At 36.4% G+C, this 16514-nt stretch overlaps 4 protein-coding genes across 8 annotated transcripts in view; 3 read left to right on the top strand and 1 right to left on the bottom strand.

Annotated features, from left to right (window-relative positions):
• LOC145733513 (NADH dehydrogenase [ubiquinone] 1 alpha subcomplex assembly factor 3) overlaps positions 1 to 4209 on the top strand; it is a 35124-nt gene extending 30915 nt beyond the window's left edge. The window contains exons 2-5 of one of the 2 annotated variants that reach the window (XM_081986375.1): positions 3351 to 3461; positions 3519 to 3642; positions 3695 to 3753; positions 3808 to 4209. In XM_081986375.1, the coding sequence (XP_081842501.1) occupies positions 3403 to 3461; positions 3519 to 3642; positions 3695 to 3753; positions 3808 to 4153 (588 nt within the window). In that variant the 5' untranslated portion in view covers positions 3351 to 3402 and the 3' untranslated portion in view covers positions 4154 to 4209. Of the gene's footprint in view, positions 1 to 3298; positions 3462 to 3518; positions 3643 to 3694; positions 3754 to 3807 lie in introns of those variants that run through there. The other variant, XM_081986374.1, reaches the window with a different exon arrangement.
• Bmcp (uncoupling protein Bmcp mitochondrial) lies at positions 204 to 2656 on the top strand. Its single transcript, XM_081986371.1, has 6 exons — positions 204 to 412; positions 1210 to 1357; positions 1642 to 1921; positions 1999 to 2117; positions 2167 to 2227; positions 2284 to 2656. Exons 1-6 carry the CDS (start codon positions 334 to 336, stop codon positions 2488 to 2490), a joined length of 894 nt encoding a protein of 297 aa, XP_081842497.1. The 5' UTR covers positions 204 to 333; the 3' UTR covers positions 2491 to 2656.
• On the bottom strand, positions 2527 to 3197 carry EMC5 (ER membrane protein complex subunit 5). The gene is made up of 3 exons (XM_081986379.1): positions 3038 to 3197; positions 2922 to 2974; positions 2527 to 2869 (listed from the first exon to the last, which is right to left on the bottom strand). Exons 1-3 carry the CDS (start codon positions 3111 to 3113, stop codon positions 2693 to 2695), a joined length of 306 nt encoding a protein of 101 aa, XP_081842505.1. The 5' UTR covers positions 3114 to 3197; the 3' UTR covers positions 2527 to 2692.
• Positions 4210 to 4332: 123 nt separating the features above from the next.
• On the top strand, positions 4333 to 16391 carry pps (protein partner of snf). 4 transcript variants are annotated; one of them, XM_081986339.1, is made up of 27 exons: positions 4333 to 4504; positions 4921 to 5085; positions 5145 to 5270; positions 5337 to 5456; positions 5513 to 5757; positions 5815 to 5956; positions 6008 to 6246; positions 7769 to 7928; positions 7981 to 8242; positions 8350 to 8562; positions 8617 to 8950; positions 9002 to 9144; positions 10052 to 10304; positions 10367 to 10606; positions 10739 to 11407; positions 11467 to 11634; positions 11688 to 11832; positions 11886 to 12237; positions 12295 to 12476; positions 12533 to 12787; positions 12844 to 13152; positions 14467 to 14687; positions 14744 to 14933; positions 14988 to 15113; positions 15166 to 15419; positions 15474 to 15848; positions 15900 to 16391. In XM_081986339.1, the coding sequence occupies exons 2-26, from the start codon at positions 4962 to 4964 to the stop codon at positions 15831 to 15833; spliced, it is 5832 nt and encodes a 1943-aa protein (XP_081842465.1). In that variant the 5' UTR covers positions 4333 to 4504; positions 4921 to 4961; the 3' UTR covers positions 15834 to 15848; positions 15900 to 16391. The 4 variants fall into 4 exon arrangements, with proteins under 4 accessions (XP_081842465.1, XP_081842464.1, XP_081842467.1 ...); XM_081986338.1 differs by having other exon boundaries at positions 15474 to 16391; XM_081986341.1 differs by having other exon boundaries at positions 12295 to 12470; positions 15474 to 16391.
• The last annotated feature ends 123 nt before the right edge of the window (positions 16392 to 16514 follow it).

The raw sequence follows: 16514 nt of genomic DNA on the forward strand, positions 1-16514 counted from the left end.
GGAATACAAGACCTTGAAAAAAGATGAATATTACCTGAACGTTAGTGATTACAGCCTCATAGAAGTTACAAATTAATTTAGTTTCGTATTATAAATTTATGTTAACAATATTGAGGCGGAACAACAAAAAAACAACCAAATACTTTGACATGTAACGCTGAAGCTCTGGTTGCCCATCCCTAGTTTCGTCTTTAACCTTCAACAAGTTCAATTCCTACGTTTGTCAGTTTTGTAGTTGTTGTAGCAAAAGTAACCTATAAAAGCAGCGAAATAGGCCCTCCTGGCATTTAAATTGTTGCCTTTACGTTTCTCATTAAATTTTTTAGACATTCAATGGTTAAAAGTGGAATGGGAGATAGAGATTGGCGACCATTCGTATATGGGGGCCTTGCAAGCTGCGTAGCCGAATTTGGTAAGCCCCCAAAAAAATTAATTTATACGTCTTGTTTACCGTTTTCTCTTTTGATTTAGCAACATTTTTTAGTTCTAGAGTTTACAGACATTTATTACACAAATATTAATAACGTTGACACAATAAGGATTAAATATACTTTGGTTGTTTACTTTTTACTGGTTGACTACTTTAAAATTGTAGGTGTGTACTTCTCCCATACTTTAGTTGTTATACGAAAATAGGACAAGACTGGACCATTTTAGAACTGTGTAGCCTGTCACAATATTTATATATTTCCATAAAGCAGGCTGAAGCAGGGATAGTTTTAGTGTGGAACACTCTTTCTGAGGAATAAAATATATAAAATGATTTAATGTTTATGAACCTGGTAATTGTTACCAAATAATAAATACATAAAAAAGTTAATTGAACTAATTTGTAGATTAATGAATATGACAATTTCAGTATGTAAAACAAACAATACAATATGCATTGCCTTATCTAATGAGTATTGTATAATCTAATCACCAAAAGTTATGGCAGTTTTTATACTCTAGCTAGAATCTGGCAAAAAATGTTGTAACTATACTCTGTTATTTACAAATTCAATCATTAGAATTTAATTAACCAGTCAAATCTACTAATCTACAGGCACCTATAGGCTTGACTATTGAGTACATAAAGATTTATAGAAATACCATTTTTACTATGCCTTCTGGACTTATTACTTATTTTAATGCTTAGACTTTATAATTCTTGTAAAATTATATATAGCAAAGAAGTTTAGTACCTAATTAGTTAAATACATCTTACAGGTACCTTCCCTATTGATACAACAAAAACCAGGTTGCAGATTCAGGGACAAAAATTTGATAAAAACCATGCCAAGTTGAAATATAATGGAATGATAGACTGTTTTTTGAAAATTGCCAAACAGGAAGGATTTTTGTCTTTATATTCTGGGTAAGAATGTGACAGTTCTAGACTTAGACCGGCACATTTTCATTAAGTCAGCTAGAAAAACGTAATAACTGTAAGTTTCTGTAAGAATAAGTCTTTGGTTCAAGGGATTTTTAATTTATTTCCTATAATTACGGCAATTCTTTAGTATCTAGTTTTTCTTCGTAGATACAGCCCTGTTTGAAATTTCGATCTTTTAAGGGTCTAAAATCCCTTTAAGCGGTATGTAATGTGCAGTTTACTCTTTTTTATAATGGAGATATCTGTTTTTTTTTGACTCTTTTCAGTATCTGCCCTGCGGTGCTACGTCAAGCAACTTATGGTACCATCAAATTTGGCACTTACTACTCCTTAAAAAGTATTATATTAGAGCACAACAAAGGCGAAGAAAGCGTCAGCGTAAATATTGTATGCGCCGTAATTGCGGGAGCTTTTTCTAGTGCGATTGCTAATCCCACTGATGTGTTAAAAGTTCGCATGCAAGTACAAGGAACGGCCGGAAATGTGGGTCTAGTCGATTGTTTTAAAGATGTTTACACACATGAAGGAATCTCAGGATTGTGGCGAGTAAGTGTAAATACCAGATGACTGGTTTAACACAAACAAATCAGTCATACAGTGACTTATCAATAAGGAAATTTTAGGGAGTTAGTCCAACGGCACAAAGGGCTGCTGTGATTGCCGCAGTCGAATTACCAGTATATGACTTTTGTAAAAGTCGTCTTTTAAGTATTTTGGGTGATAACGCTTCCAATCATTTCTTGTAAGTTCTGTCAGTTTGTAAATAATCTATTTCATCATTTTTCCTTCAGGTCTAGTCTTTTTGCCAGTCTTGGAAGTGCTGTAGCTTCTACCCCAATTGATGTTGTTAGGGTATTATTTAAACTAATAATTCTCTTAAATTAGCAGTAACATTTTTTTTGTATTAGACGCGTCTGATGAATCAAAGAAAATTGAAAAAAGCAGGAGCAGTGAAACACAAAATCTATTCAGGAACATTAGACTGTTTCCTTCAAACGTTCAGAAACGAAGGTTTCTGGGCATTTTATAAAGGATTTGTTCCCACCCTATTCAGAATGGGACCTTGGAATATCATATTTTTTGTGTCCTATGAACAGTTGAAAAGTATTTATTAGATTAAGGGAATATTGATAAGACCCTGGACACAAAAGTACTTACACATTTTATATTTCTACACAAGACATCTCACAGTTTTATTGGTTTAATTATTTATTATTAGCTATAGTATGTCGAAACAAATGTGTATACTACAGTTGACAAATAAATGTTTATTATATGCAATTTTTTGTGCAACTTTCCTAACAATTAAAGAGACAGTCATCCTGCAAATGCTTTCCCTCTATGGCTGAATGTGTAGAAGGAAGGAATATTCTTGTAGGTGTCCCAGGATTTGTTGTCTAAATCGGCGGATGCTTTAATTTCCTTAAATTCCCCAGCTATATGTAGGACACTGTACATAATTACCAACAAACTTGCTATGGCTTGAATTATGATCTGAAATAAATAAACTAGTGACTGCATTGAATAAACTGACAAATTCACTCACATCTAAAGGCAATTGCTTGAAGTCCTGCTCATTTAGCCTTAAGTAAGATCGATCTGGATCAAAAACAATTTATTGTTTAGAGCTTATGGTTTTTTTACTTAAATAAATAAACTTACGTTGTGCAGCTGAATACGCAGCATGGAAAATTGATACAAAACCAAGAAACAAAGCTAATTTATGAAATCCAGCCATGTCTATAAAGAATAGTATAGTAATCCAGTTTTTCCAATAAAAATTTTTTTTTTTACTTGCTTAGCTTTATAGGTTATGTTATGATAGTGTTCAGAAGGACAAACATTTTGACATTTACCACATGCCCCTTACATATTAATTATACAAATGTATCACGTGATTACTCTATACAAAATTCATGTATGTTAACCTAACCTCAATTGTTATTTGTTATGGTAAAATTTAAAAAAGGTAATACATTTTCTATTAAAAATACCTTTAAATTTAGTTGCTGTGAGTAATTATAGTTATGTCAATGAATGCCTTTTACCAAAAATCTTCGCTGAAATGTCTAGGATCGATTTTAAGGTTGTACACAGATAAAATATTTTTTTCTACAAAACATACCTTAATGGTATTGTGTAGGAGGTCCCTATGCAGTACTACAGCCCGAAGAACCCCAAGAGGCTACGCAGCTGAAGGTGGTACTACAGTTAATGTAATGAATAATGATGAGGAGCTTGGTTTAATGATTGATGGATACAGCCAGGTATTTAGAAACTTTTTAAATAAACTTAAGACTGATAATATGTTTATTGCAGGTTGGCTTTAAACTCAATAATCGCATCACCATTTTAGGTCCTATGGTAATATTTCCAAGGCAAGAATACAATACATTTTAAGACTCCTGTATCACACAGTATGTTTTTTTAAGATCTGTGCTTTCCTGGAACATCTCAGATATCACCCAAGTTAATGAGGATTCATTGTCAATTTTTAAAGTGTTGGAACCCAAAATAGATATATTAGTTTTAGGAACAGGGGACAAAGTGGACAACCATGATTTGGTGAAGGACTTTCTTCAATTTTCTAGGAAGTACCGGTTGGCGTTTGAAATCCTGCCAACTGAGTCGGCCTGTGCCACCTTTAATTTTTTGAATGCTGAGGGGCGCAACGTTGTTGGAGCTATGATTCCCCCGCAAACAATTAGATATACTGAAGACGACCGTTTTAGGTCAAAAATGATATATGATAATGTGTTTGATCGTAGACAAGGATAGTGCTAAACAATTATATTTATTAAATTGTTTGTTTTCTTATTAAAGGAAAAGAGTTTTGTGGGTTGTGGTTATTTAAAAGTTAAATTTTATACCTTGATGGTTTTTGTTGACAGACAACTGGCGTAAATGACAGTTGACGTGCGTCGGCGTGCTATTTGTTGACATTTCCATTTATTACAAAATGGAGGACGGATAATTAATTGCTTTTATAGAGGGAAAAGAAGAAAAACGCATTTTTTAAACTATTAAATCAGTATGCTAGTTATCGAGTAATTGCGTTACATAATTACCAAGTTTTCTTTATACAACGCATAGAATTCAGTGGACTGTGGTCGTATGGACATTGGAAAAGTGAGTGGTAAAAAAAATCAATAGGCACCCATTGCCACCTCCTGCTAACCAGTGTGTATAAATTTTGTTGTGGAAGTATCCTGGAATTCTAGGATAGTTCTTTATATTTCACACTTTTTACATATTTTTTGCCCTTTTTGTTATACTTTAGGATATAGTTGCAATTTTGTTGTAAAATAAAGAGTGGTATAACCTGTTTAGTTCTTGTTTTCATTTTTATCAGGTAGCTCAAGTTATTTGGTATATACAGCAAACTTTAAATAGTTTAAATTGAGCTATGTATACTATATATACTCTTCATGCTTCACTATTTTTCAAAACAACAGTCACTTGCATGAAACAGCAAAGATTATGATTTGTCATTTAATCGAACCATGCCAAGCTGAGCCCCTAACACAGTGTCAATTCTTTTCTAGACCATTGATCATTCTAAAATCCAACACTGAGCTATTAGATTATGGCCAATAGTGTTGTTAAGGTAACAGATGCAACCAATGATGCCATAAGTGACAGCTTGTTATTGTTGGTGGGTGAAGATGGGACTGTTACACCAGACAGGCAAACAGTGGATAAATACTTGAGTAAGTGAAACCTTTGAAGTATTAAACAATTTCTCCAATGCAGTAATACTTTATTTCAGATTCAAAATCAGGACCAACAAGTCTCCAGATTATGCACATTGACAAATGTGACCAAAAGGGAATTGATGTTACTGTAGACAATGTTATGTATATTCCAGATAATATGGAAGCTCAAGATGTAAAAGGTGAGTTGATTCACAAATTTTCTTAAAACAGGACATTGTCTTAACTAGTTTTAACAATAAACTTAGTTACAGATGATGTAAGTAGTGTAATTGCTAATCTTCACCATGTAAGACTTGATCATGATTATACACCGTTAACTTCACCAAAACGGTCTAGTTCAAGTGCTGAAGACGACGATGAACTTGGTAACATTACCGCAATATTTTTCAGTCATTAAATCTAACTTTTAAAAACTTTGCAGCTAAAACTCTCAGTATCATTCACGGTAGTGAAAGTCAACAGGCTGGTTCTAAACCTGCGGTTAGCACGGTTACGTCAAATTCAACTGCAGCTAAAAGCCTTAAATCAATAAATATAATTTCATCGTTTACAATACCCGCCACAACCAGTCAAGCTACAACTTTGCCTGCACCATCAGATAGTCAGAAAGTGATTGAAAAAAAAACTGTAGAAACTCCACCAGCCAAGTTTAAGGGAAAAGCAAAAGTGAGTTATTTACCTTATTACCACCATTGTAATTTTAACCTTTTTAAATATTCTCAGATATTGCACACATCACCCAAATTATTAAAAAGAGGCCGAGGAAGACCACCTAAGAAACCTCCATCCAAAGCAGAACCTGCTGAAGAAAATAATAGTGATGATGAAGAAGAGAATGAGGAAAATTCAGAAGACGAAGATGAAGGTAAATCATTTTATTTCAAAATTTGAATGGGTTTATAAATTTATGTTGAAGAATCTGAAGATGAGGAGGACAGTCCAGCAATCGAGGACGACCAGAACGATTCCGATTTCGACTTGGAAGAAGAAATCACAGGCAAGAAAGGAAAAAGGGCATCAAAAAGAGTTAGAGAAGAGGACAAGCGCAAAAAGCCACTCAATGAATCACAAAAGGAACCGCAAACACCTAAAACATTTAAAAAATCAAAGAAGAAGAGTGTTAGTCTGAATGATGAGCCTAATGCTGCAGAAAAGGTTGGTCACTTAAAGCTTTAAGAGCATTTATTTATTTATTTATTAATTTAGGCCCAACAACAATAGTAACATGAATTTTATACTCTTAAATGGAATGTAATATAAGTACCTACACAGTCTAACACAATTTACAAAATTAAATTTTAACATTAATAACTAACCTACGCAACTTCACTATACATGCTACATTTTCGGGTATTTATAAAGTAGCGTTCTAAAAATTTATGAATGGTTTACTAACATCTAGGTCGCAGGTCCGATCTACCAAATTATACAAAGAAGATATTTATACAGAGATTGCGTTAATAAATTGGTTCTGGCTGCTGGCAGGTAAAACGTATTATGTGATCTTGCTGTATTCAAAGGTGCCAAGAAATTGAGTTGCCCCAGAATGGATGAACAATCGATCCTGCCGTTCAGTAGTAACAGTTTATAAATGAACATTATACCGTGGACACTTCTCTACGTGACTCTAAACTGATTAAACCAAATCTCTGTATTAAAATAGCATTATACATGATCCACTTTGAACGCCAAATATTTTAGAAATTTTCGCTGAACCATTCAGAGAGCGCTGCAGCTTCAGACAGTCCCCCGGGTCCTTCACAGTCACATACAGTTTTAGATCTTCGGCGTATATTTGATGCTCCACCTCAATTGATTCCACTATGTTGTTTATAAATATTAAGAATAGTAAAGACCTCAAATTTGATCCTTGGGGAACTCCTGAGGACGCCTTAAATGGTAAAGATTTATAGCCGTTATACTGCATGTACTGTGTAAGTTTTTAAAAAGCTAACAAACCCATCAGTCAAACCAAAGAAACTCAATTTTTGTAATAATACGTTATCGTGTATTTTGTCAAAGGCTTTAGAGAAATCCGTATAAACGACATCAAATTTTGTCCCCGCCCATCCACTACAGCGGAAGCGTATTGAGTAAAACACGTAAGATTAGTAACAGTAGATCTGCCCCCGAGAAAACCATGTTGGTTGACTGGTAGATTCGGCTCTATTCTAGTTAGCTTTGAGACCCACAAATTTAGGCCACAGGTCTATATTGGGTTACATCATTTTTGTTGCCTTTTTTATGAACCGGGCATATCTTGACAGATTTCCACCGATCTGGGTAAGTTTTTCCTCTAAGTGAGGCGTTAAATATTTTCAAAAGTGGTTCAGCCATAACGCTCGCCAAGTGACGGACCAAGAAACTGGGGATGTCATCAGGACCTCCCGATAGTTTTAGTTTCAATTTTTTGACCACCCTCATTAAATCATCCTCATTGAAATGACAATTGCACCCCCGACGTCATGCGCAACCAACTTTATGTTACCCCCTTCAGTGTCCGGAATGTCGTAGACACTTCCAAAATAATCTGAAAAGATTCAAATGGGTTATTCATTTCAACCATCTCTGATCTCTGCGGACAGAGCACATGACTTTTTCTTTTATATATATCAACCTATCGCCAAAATACTTTGGGATCGGTCACAGCATTTGCTAACTTTAGTGTAATTTCCAGCCTGAAAACAAGGAAAAGCCTTCAAATGAACCAGAAAAAACGGCTGAAGCAAAACCGGAAGTTGAGGAGCAGAAAGAGAAAAGTGACGAAAAACACGACGAGACTAAAACTCAAGATAAAAAACCGAAGAAGAAGAAGGAACCCCCAAAACCTATACCTGGTAAGCTTAAAAACTCATTACAGGTCAGGATAAAGTTGTAAATAATTTGCAGGTGATTTTGCACTGTTCTCTACACCGGACATCATAAGGAAAGTGGGCGGGAAAGAACCAAGTACACCAGAAGTGACGCCTACTACACCAAAATCCGTGAAAACAGTCGAACCCTCGAAATCTGACAGTCCCTTATCTAAACCAGGAAAAATTACGCAGGAATCTAGGTCCAAATCCGTTACAGAAGCAGGATTACCATCTGTAAAGCATAATCGGTTAAGTTTGGATGACAAAGATAAAGGACATCATCATCAGCAAACAAGGTAAGTTATTTGCTTTCATTTAATTTGAAGTATCAATTTATTCGGCATATTTGGGGAAATTGTTATAAAACTTATGGCAATTTGGATTTTTGTTATTCTTGCATCAGCACTGAAACTAAAGTGAAAGATAGACGAGACAGTGTTGAAAAACATAGACACAAGAGCGTCGACGAGAAATCTGGTAAAACTGCCGGTCATCATCACGATCGTAGACGGTCAGATTCAAGCTCGGATTCAGGCAGAGTTATTTCAAAACCAGCTGACGAAAGCCCCTCCAAACCCACCGATATTATGGACATCCCAAGCGCTCAGGACATCAGGTATTAAAAATTGTAAACAACTTGTTTGACACGTACAACGTAAATCATTTGCAGGGCTATAATTATGAACGAGGACACCAAAACCTACACCACCAACACCATTCCGATTCCCGATATTCCGGTACCGATGTCCAATTCACCCGAGACGCACAACATGTCCTTGGACTCGTCCGGGCTGGATTTGGACCAGTCACTGCTGGATAATATTAGTAATGATGATGTCATTTCTGAAGATATACTCTATCAGGTGGCTAAACAATTAGTGTCCAACACTGAGCTGCAAAACGCTATCGATAAAGGTATTAACGATGGTGTGTTGGATACCAGCAGCATCCAAGATGTCATGGACATATCAAATGCTTCTCAAAGTTCAAACAGCTCTTTTTCGGTAAGTTTTTTGTTTTATACAGTCAAGGTAAATTGACGAGGTGTTTATTAGGAAAACCAGCCATCCAATGTTATTAAACAAGGCACTCAAATTGTTCGACCTGATGGTAGAGTGGTCGTTCTTCCGCCTATTGAAAGGCCCACAACTCGGAGCAGAAATAAACGGAAGGAAGAAGTTGCAAAACCATCATTCAAGTAAGTTTTTTAAAATCTTTTAAATAGTTTAATTCTGTTATATGTTTAGGATAATAGATTTGTTTTTTTATTAATAAGGCAGCCCAAACAGGAACATATAAACAAGGACAGGTAACTTGTAGTAAATGTTTTGCATCTCATTATTTTCTACCAACTTTTGCATGATACTATAATATCACAATACAGAGTGGTCCACCAGGAAATGCAGCGATCCAATATAGAAAAACCGTAAAGAGCACATTTCTAAAAAATTTAGTGGTATACTAAAGTCGACGGAGGCAGTTTGCTTATTTTAAATGACACACCCTGTATATTATTATCTTTTTAGATTCTGCTAACGATTTCAAGTATGTTTCATGTATGATAACCTATATCTATCTGCAACGGTTTTCGAGATATTGACGTATGAAAAATGACATTTTCAGATTTTGGGAGCTCCATACAGAAGAAGAGCAAAATGGCTTGCATGTTCCTATCTTAACTTTTTCTGGTCAAGGTTATACTGCAAAGTTTGACAGGTGTCCATTTTTTTCCTCTTATAATTTTTTAACATTTTACCGGGTGATAAATCTCAAAAAGTTAAGATAGGAACATGCAAACCGTTTTGTTCTATATTTGTCTGATTAAGAGCTATGAGCTGATGAAAACATCATTTTTCAAACGTCAATATCTCGAAAACAGTTGCATATAGAGACAGGTTATGATACAAGAAACATGCTTTACATTTTTAGGAGAATTAAAAATATAATAATATACAGAGTGGTCCATTTAAAATAGTAAATAGATGTGGAGGCCTCACTAATCACTGAAATTTTCAAAAAGTTATCTTTTATAGTTTTCGAAAATCGACCGCGATAATTCCCGGTGGGACACCTTGTATACTTTGAATAATTTTTGTGGTGTTTAGAACTGTTCACAAGCCTTTGGATGATGAACATGTATCCGGCAATGAACTGGACAGTTCTGGGGAGGAACTGGAAGAATCTGAAGATGATCCGAACAAGTTATGGTGCATCTGCAATCAGCCGCACAACAATCGCTTTATGATTTGCTGCGACACGTGCGAGGAATGGTACCACGGAAAATGCGTCAACATAACCAAAGCAATGGGCCAGCAGATGGAGTCTGAAGGCAAAGAGTGGATTTGTTTGTATTGCAAAGTACGTTAAGTTAATTTTCACTTGAAACTTATATACGAGAGTTTGGTGTTTACTCTCTGTAGGATCCTCACTTGAAACGACCTCTAGCTGCAGCCAGACGGATAAGAAAGGCGTCAATAAACTCTCGTCAGTCATCCGATAGTTCTAATTCGGCTAAGAAAGCTGAAAAAGAAAAGGTTGCCGCTAGTGGCAGTACTACAAAATCTGGAGTCCCTTGTGTAGTTTGTCAGAAGCCATCCAGAAAAAGTTCTATTTATTGTTCAGAAGCCTGCATTTTAGCGCATGCACAGAAAATTGAGAGGGTGAGTGTAGTACAAACTTTACAGGTCCACGAAATTACGTTTCACTAACCTGTTAATTTGTGACCTTAATTTAGTTTGGTTTTCCATAAATTACTAACTAGTTGGCAGTCAATTGATAAAGACAATCTTTAGGTGGTCGTATTTGAGCGAGCAACTGGTAAAATGTTGACCGGAAATAAAGCACCAAGTGCAACTAACTTGGATCAGTGGTTGAAACAGCATCCAGGCTATGAAGTTGTCAGATCGGGTGGAAAAGTTGTTACAACCAAAATCAAGCCGGGTCAGTTCACTCAATCCAAGCTGAAACTAGTGAAAAACTCACACAACACTGGAGTATCTCTGGCAGTGCAACAAAAAGGTGTAAACATCGGCGTAATGAAGCACGCACCCAAAAACTCACCCCAATCTAGCCCGCAACTGGCCACACCTAAAGGAGCTAAAATCATTAAATTGTCCCAGACTATAAAAGAAACACCGAAAGTCAAATTGATACAGGCGCAGCCCATGCAGGTCAAGCCGAAAGAGCAATCGACTCCGCCAATCAGAAAAATCCAAGTACAAACTATGTTGGCGCCCATTATACCGCCAGGCACGCCCACGAATAAAACGCCAAAAAAAGAAACTCCTAGAAAGGAGTCACCCAAGGAATTCAAACTGAAAACGCCGAAAACAAGATCAAGAGAGGAGGGCCAAACGTCGACTCCTAAAGCTGAAAATATCAGAGACAACGTTCAGAAAACGATTTTTGAACAATTAACCGTTCGGCTAAAGGATAGTGATATCAGTTTAACTGAAGAAGAGGTCTGGTTTATTAATATCCTAAATACCTTCAAAATGCTTAGTTACCCCTCTTTTTCTAGGTAAAAAACATTTCTATAGAAATCGAAGCTGAGTTGTACAAATGTTTTGGCGACACTGGACAAAAATACAAAAACAAATACCGCAGCCTGATTTTCAACATTAAGGACCCCAAGAACCAAACGTTGTGGCGAAGAATATGTGAAAAAAGCATCAGTTCATACGAATTAGTATGTTCACTCTATATCAATTGATTTTCAACCTAAATTTTCGATGCTTGTAGGTTCGACTAAGTCCTGACGATATGGCCAGTCAGGAGTTAGCCAAATGGCGTGAACAAGAAGCAAAACATCAACTGGACATGATCAAAAAATCCGAAATCGAACTGCTGAACTGCAACCGCCAATACGTGTTAAAAACCCACAAAGGTACCTAATAAATTAACCTCACCTTATTTAGGTACTTTAATCTATTATTACAGGCGAGGAAGTGCTAGAAGACAACCGAGTGGGCACTAAAACCGATAATATCGACATGATTAAGAGCTTGACGGAAGGTTCCACGTTGGACGTGGATGTGGACAAAAAACGAACCAGCTCAAAGGACCGCAGTAGGGACAAGCGTAAACACAAGGGCAAGGATAAGGACAGAACGTTGAGCAGAGAAAGACGCGACAGAAGTCGGAGATCATCTAGTAAGGATCGTAGTAGGAAACGATCACGGAGCAAAGACAGGTCAAAAGGTGAAAAGAAGAAGAAGAGGAGTAGGAGTAGGTCTAGAAGTAGAGAGAAGAGTCGCGAAAGGGAGAAGAATAAGGACAAAGATAAGTACAGGTAAGTCATGGTTTTCATAGTTGCATAAAGTTTGAATTTTATATGTTGTTCCTTTAGGAAGTCATCATCATCCTCTCATAAATCGTCGAGGCACAAGAAGCACGAGACAATTTCGTCCACGGACAGCCTGGATAAGCGTTCAAAAGAAATTTTGGAACAATTGAATAAAATTGCCCCTCCAGTTGAAGAAGATAAATTGTGGAAGCATGTGCCTCAAGAGGATACTATTCCTGGTAATTGTTAGTTCACTAAAATTTTTTATTTATAATACACTGACAAAAAATTATTTTTTAAGCTGTCGCCGATAGTGATAGTGATCATGAAGTTCCCAGTTCGACAGTTACGATTCCAACACCGCCGCGTACAATGGAATCGGAGGACTTTCCCAGTCAGTCTTCAGACGACTCGAAGATGTCCTCCAGGTTAAAAGAAGTGGAAGTGGAAGAGAACCAACCGTTGTCTCCTCCTATACCCTCCACACAACTTTGGTCAGGTACCATTAACATGGTGGACGTTGCCAAAATATCCATAACGGCACATGAAGTTTCTGGTATGTTTTTTAATTAAGAAGCTTTAAAGACTGATCTAAAAATAATTTATTTTCAGGAGATTGTACTAGTCTCGACAGGGAATTGTCGGAAAACTTGGATATCGTGGGCAGAATATCACCAGACACTGTGTGGGAGTACATAGGAAAAATGCGAAGCTCAAACAGCAAAGTTATATCATTGATCCGGCTGAATGCTACAAATTTGGAAGAGCAGATGCCCTACTTGGCTTTGTACAGCTACTTGAGCAGCAGAAACCGTCTTGGAGTTGTCAAAAGCACCAATAAGGCCATCAAAGACTTCTACATTTTGCCTTTAGCAGCACAGAAACCGATACCGCAAGCTTTACTGCCGATCAACGGACCTGGTAAGTTTTCGTCAGTTTTAAGCCAAAATTTACAGTGTGACTAACTCCACCATATACCAAATCAAAAAAAAAAAGATCAAAAAACAACAGAATCAAAATTTTGTTTTGTTTACAGTCAAACAGTGGCTGGAAGCGTCCGTCAAGAAAATTAACGAACGTGTTCAGAAGGGTAAAATCAAAAAAGTATCCTCTTTGTGCTATGCATTTGGTAGTAATAATCTGTAATTTGAAATAATTAAGCATGTAAACCTTCTACCTAGAGCTTTCTCAAACGGTTCTTTTTGGAGTAGGTAGTTTTTTTCTTTTGTTTATTGCTTGACATGCATCAGCATATGCAAAACGTGTTGGTATTATCAGATTTTTTGGACAAACCTTATTTAATATACTTGTCAATGTAGAGTGACTACAATTTGGAAAATCCTTTTTGTAGTACTCTATGTAAATTTATTAAATTGTCCTAACAGACCAAAATCGCTTATGATTGATTAAGTAACCATTATTTTCCCTGGTTTAGACTTGTTTTGCTGTAAACGCATTATAATTAATTACTTAAATAATATTTGTTGGTATTTCTGCACTTTTCTATTTTTTTAGCCTTTTAGCTGTTTTGAGCGCTTACACTTTACTATTCCCTAGCCTCAGTATATGAATATTCTAAAGGAAAGCAAGTTATTTGTCAAGTTTGCTTGTAGCTAATTATACAAAGCCTTCTGTACACGACTGATGTATTATTTGGCAAATATTTGTCACTCGTCTTGAAGTGAAAGGGATGACAATTATTCATGTACTTGGCCAGTTCAGATATTTAGATTTGTGGTTGGGCTCTGACAGAATTAAAATAGAAAAGAGAATGGCAACTTTTTGATCTTTATTGAGGATTTTTTTAAGTAAATTGAGCTTGTTTTTCTTTCATTTGCAAATAGCACACATTTATTATTACGACAGCTACCCACGAAGTTACATTTTCAGAACGTACGATATTCATGGTAGTCGAAAACCTTCAGCCTGCCTTCTTTGCCAAATTAGCCAATTTGTTCGAATATCCAATACAATTCGTGTAAGCTGTTTGCTTGTTTTTTGTGAAAACAAATACAACCCCCCCAAATACACCAGTCGTGTGCACTCGACTTTACAGAAGTGAGAGAGAGCATAACAGAAAGTTTTCAAGTTCAGTTTGAGCTATCAAATATGAAATTTAACAGCTTCTATTATTACTTCACAGTCCTTGCAACTAAATTAAGGTTTAGAATGTTGATATACTAGAGTCCGTGTGTTAAAATTCAAGTTTTAGCTGGTTTTTATTGATTATTTTAGGATTCGAAGAAGCTAGGCCAGCACTTCTTCTCGGCATAATTGTGCGTGACAGACGAAAACGTCCCTATATGGATGCGCTATCTCACTCGGTTACGCCCCATAAGAAGCACCGGGTGGAGGTGGTGGTTATGCCAACACCACCAGCACGTTCGTATACGCCGCCTCCTGTGCCACCTGAAATTACACCGGCGCCGCCCCCACCCTTACCACCCACACCCAAGGTGAGCCTTACTAATTCGTCACAACTTTGATTTAATGTGTTTCTTTCATAAACAAGATGGATCCTCGTTTGGCTAAGCGGATTGCATCACCAGCGCCATCTTTGATACCGCCTCTAATAACGACGGTACCGGAAATGGTTCCGGCACCTGCCCTACCGCTAATACCCAATTTACCGCCTTCCTTAAAATCGTTGATACCTTCACCGCCAATTACGCCCAAAGTTGAACCGCAAACCAATGATGAGGGTATGTATAGTGTTTTTTGGATCGGGCGCTGTTAATTAATGATGATATTAACAGATGAACCGTACAGTCCTGAGGATTCTGACCCTGAAGTACCAGACACACTGGGACCGTCTGTTTTAAATACGGCAATATCAGTTACTCAAACTACTGTCAGTACAGAAGGTTACATTGCTATTCCAGGTATAACATAATTTCAGTTATAATTCTTGGTTTCTACCGTTAATTTTATTAGGGCTGGGAGATGATACAGGCAGTGATTTGTCCGCAAAAAAAATGGACATCCAGAGACAAATGGAAGAGCTGAACAAACAGATTGAACTGCAAAAGTCCGAAATCACCAGCATTACAAAAAATATTGCTACGGCCGCTGAATCTGAAATTGTAGGCTCAGCTTTGGCTAGCATTGCTTTACCCAGCAATTTGCAGCAAATATTAGACAGTATCAAAACTATCGGCGCTACAGGTAGTGGAGAATCGAGTACTGCGGTAAACCTGCTAATTCTAACATAAAGTTCTTATTGATTCTAATACTTTTTTCAGGCTAAAGAATCTGCTTTAGAGCCCCAATCGGATCTTACAATACCCTTGATGATCCCTAAAACTTTCAGCAGGCCTGTATCTTCGACCCAAGACACAATTCCCCTTAATTTACCCATCAAACCGAAGCTTATGGATTCACCCAAATCAGGCCAGGAAAAACAGAGTGTGCTTAGTTCATTGAGCGAAGATGATTTAATCAAGAAAGCGGCGGAAATGCTCAAAGATAACGACCCTAAACCTGCAGAACCGAAACTGACTAAAAAAGAGCCGAAGCCACCTAAAGCCCCCATCAGTTTTTCTATACCCAAGAGACCAAAAATTGAGCTTTCCCTGCCTCCAGTACCCGGTGTAGACGATTAGTGACAACTGGTTTTCGTATGTAAACTTTTCCCTGTATTATTTTTATCAACATCTCTTTGCTTGTAGTTATCACCACTTGCTAACCTTCACACATACGAGACAAATTTTCAGCAACTGGAGTTTAAGTCACTTATTGTAAAACTTCTTTATTAAGAACAAAATGAAAGGTTATATTTTAATTTACTTTTACGTAATTTTTGTTGGTAATTATTTACTTATTGTAGCTAAAAATATTAATACATTGCACTGGATGTATTGAAAATTATTATGGAATAATATTACTGTTCTATGTTGTATAACAATTAACAGAAAATTTATGTCAAAAATTCTTTATGCTCTACGGTTATAATTAATAATTGATGTTACATACATATACTTTTTGTACAAACTAGTTTGTAAGTTTACACATAAGTGGAGGAATTGTAAATATTTTATAAACGTCATGGAATAGTTCATAGTGCTTTTTGATTCCTTTTAAAATTTCTAGATCAGTTGATTACTTTTTGTTTCACTTTACTATACTACTTATACTGGAAATAAATTTTGATTTTAAATTAACTAGCCTCTTCATTACCCATATTCAATATCTCAAACCAAAAAGTGAGTTATAGGAAACTATTTGTATAAGTAGTGGATGTGGTTTAAAATAACTCCACACTCGTCCACCAGATAGCGTCACAC

Source organism: Ips typographus, linkage group LG9 (assembly GCF_016097725.1).
Source record: "Ips typographus isolate SLU linkage group LG9, UJ_Ityp_2.0, whole genome shotgun sequence".
In the NCBI taxonomy this organism is placed as follows: Eukaryota; Metazoa; Arthropoda; class Insecta; order Coleoptera; family Curculionidae; genus Ips; species Ips typographus.

Coding starts and splice junctions, on each gene's coding strand:
- Bmcp (XM_081986371.1), top strand. CDS start 334: ATGGTTAAAAGTGGAATGGGAGATAGAGATTGGCGACCATTCGTATAT. Junction 1,922..1,998: donor GAATCTCAGGATTGTGGCGA/GTAAGTGTAAAT, acceptor AGGAAATTTTAG/GGAGTTAGTCCAACGGCACA. Junction 2,228..2,283: donor CCCCAATTGATGTTGTTAGG/GTATTATTTAAA, acceptor TTTTTGTATTAG/ACGCGTCTGATGAATCAAAG.
- pps (XM_081986338.1), top strand. CDS start 4,962: ATGGCCAATAGTGTTGTTAAGGTAACAGATGCAACCAATGATGCCATA. Junction 7,929..7,980: donor ACCCCCAAAACCTATACCTG/GTAAGCTTAAAA, acceptor AATAATTTGCAG/GTGATTTTGCACTGTTCTCT. Junction 11,635..11,687: donor GCATCAGTTCATACGAATTA/GTATGTTCACTC, acceptor CGATGCTTGTAG/GTTCGACTAAGTCCTGACGA.
- EMC5 (XM_081986379.1), bottom strand. CDS start 3,113: ATGGCTGGATTTCATAAATTAGCTTTGTTTCTTGGTTTTGTATCAATT. Junction 2,975..3,037: donor TGCGTATTCAGCTGCACAAC/GTAAGTTTATTT, acceptor TTTTTGATCCAG/ATCGATCTTACTTAAGGCTA. Junction 2,870..2,921: donor TCAAGCAATTGCCTTTAGAT/GTGAGTGAATTT, acceptor TATTTATTTCAG/ATCATAATTCAAGCCATAGC.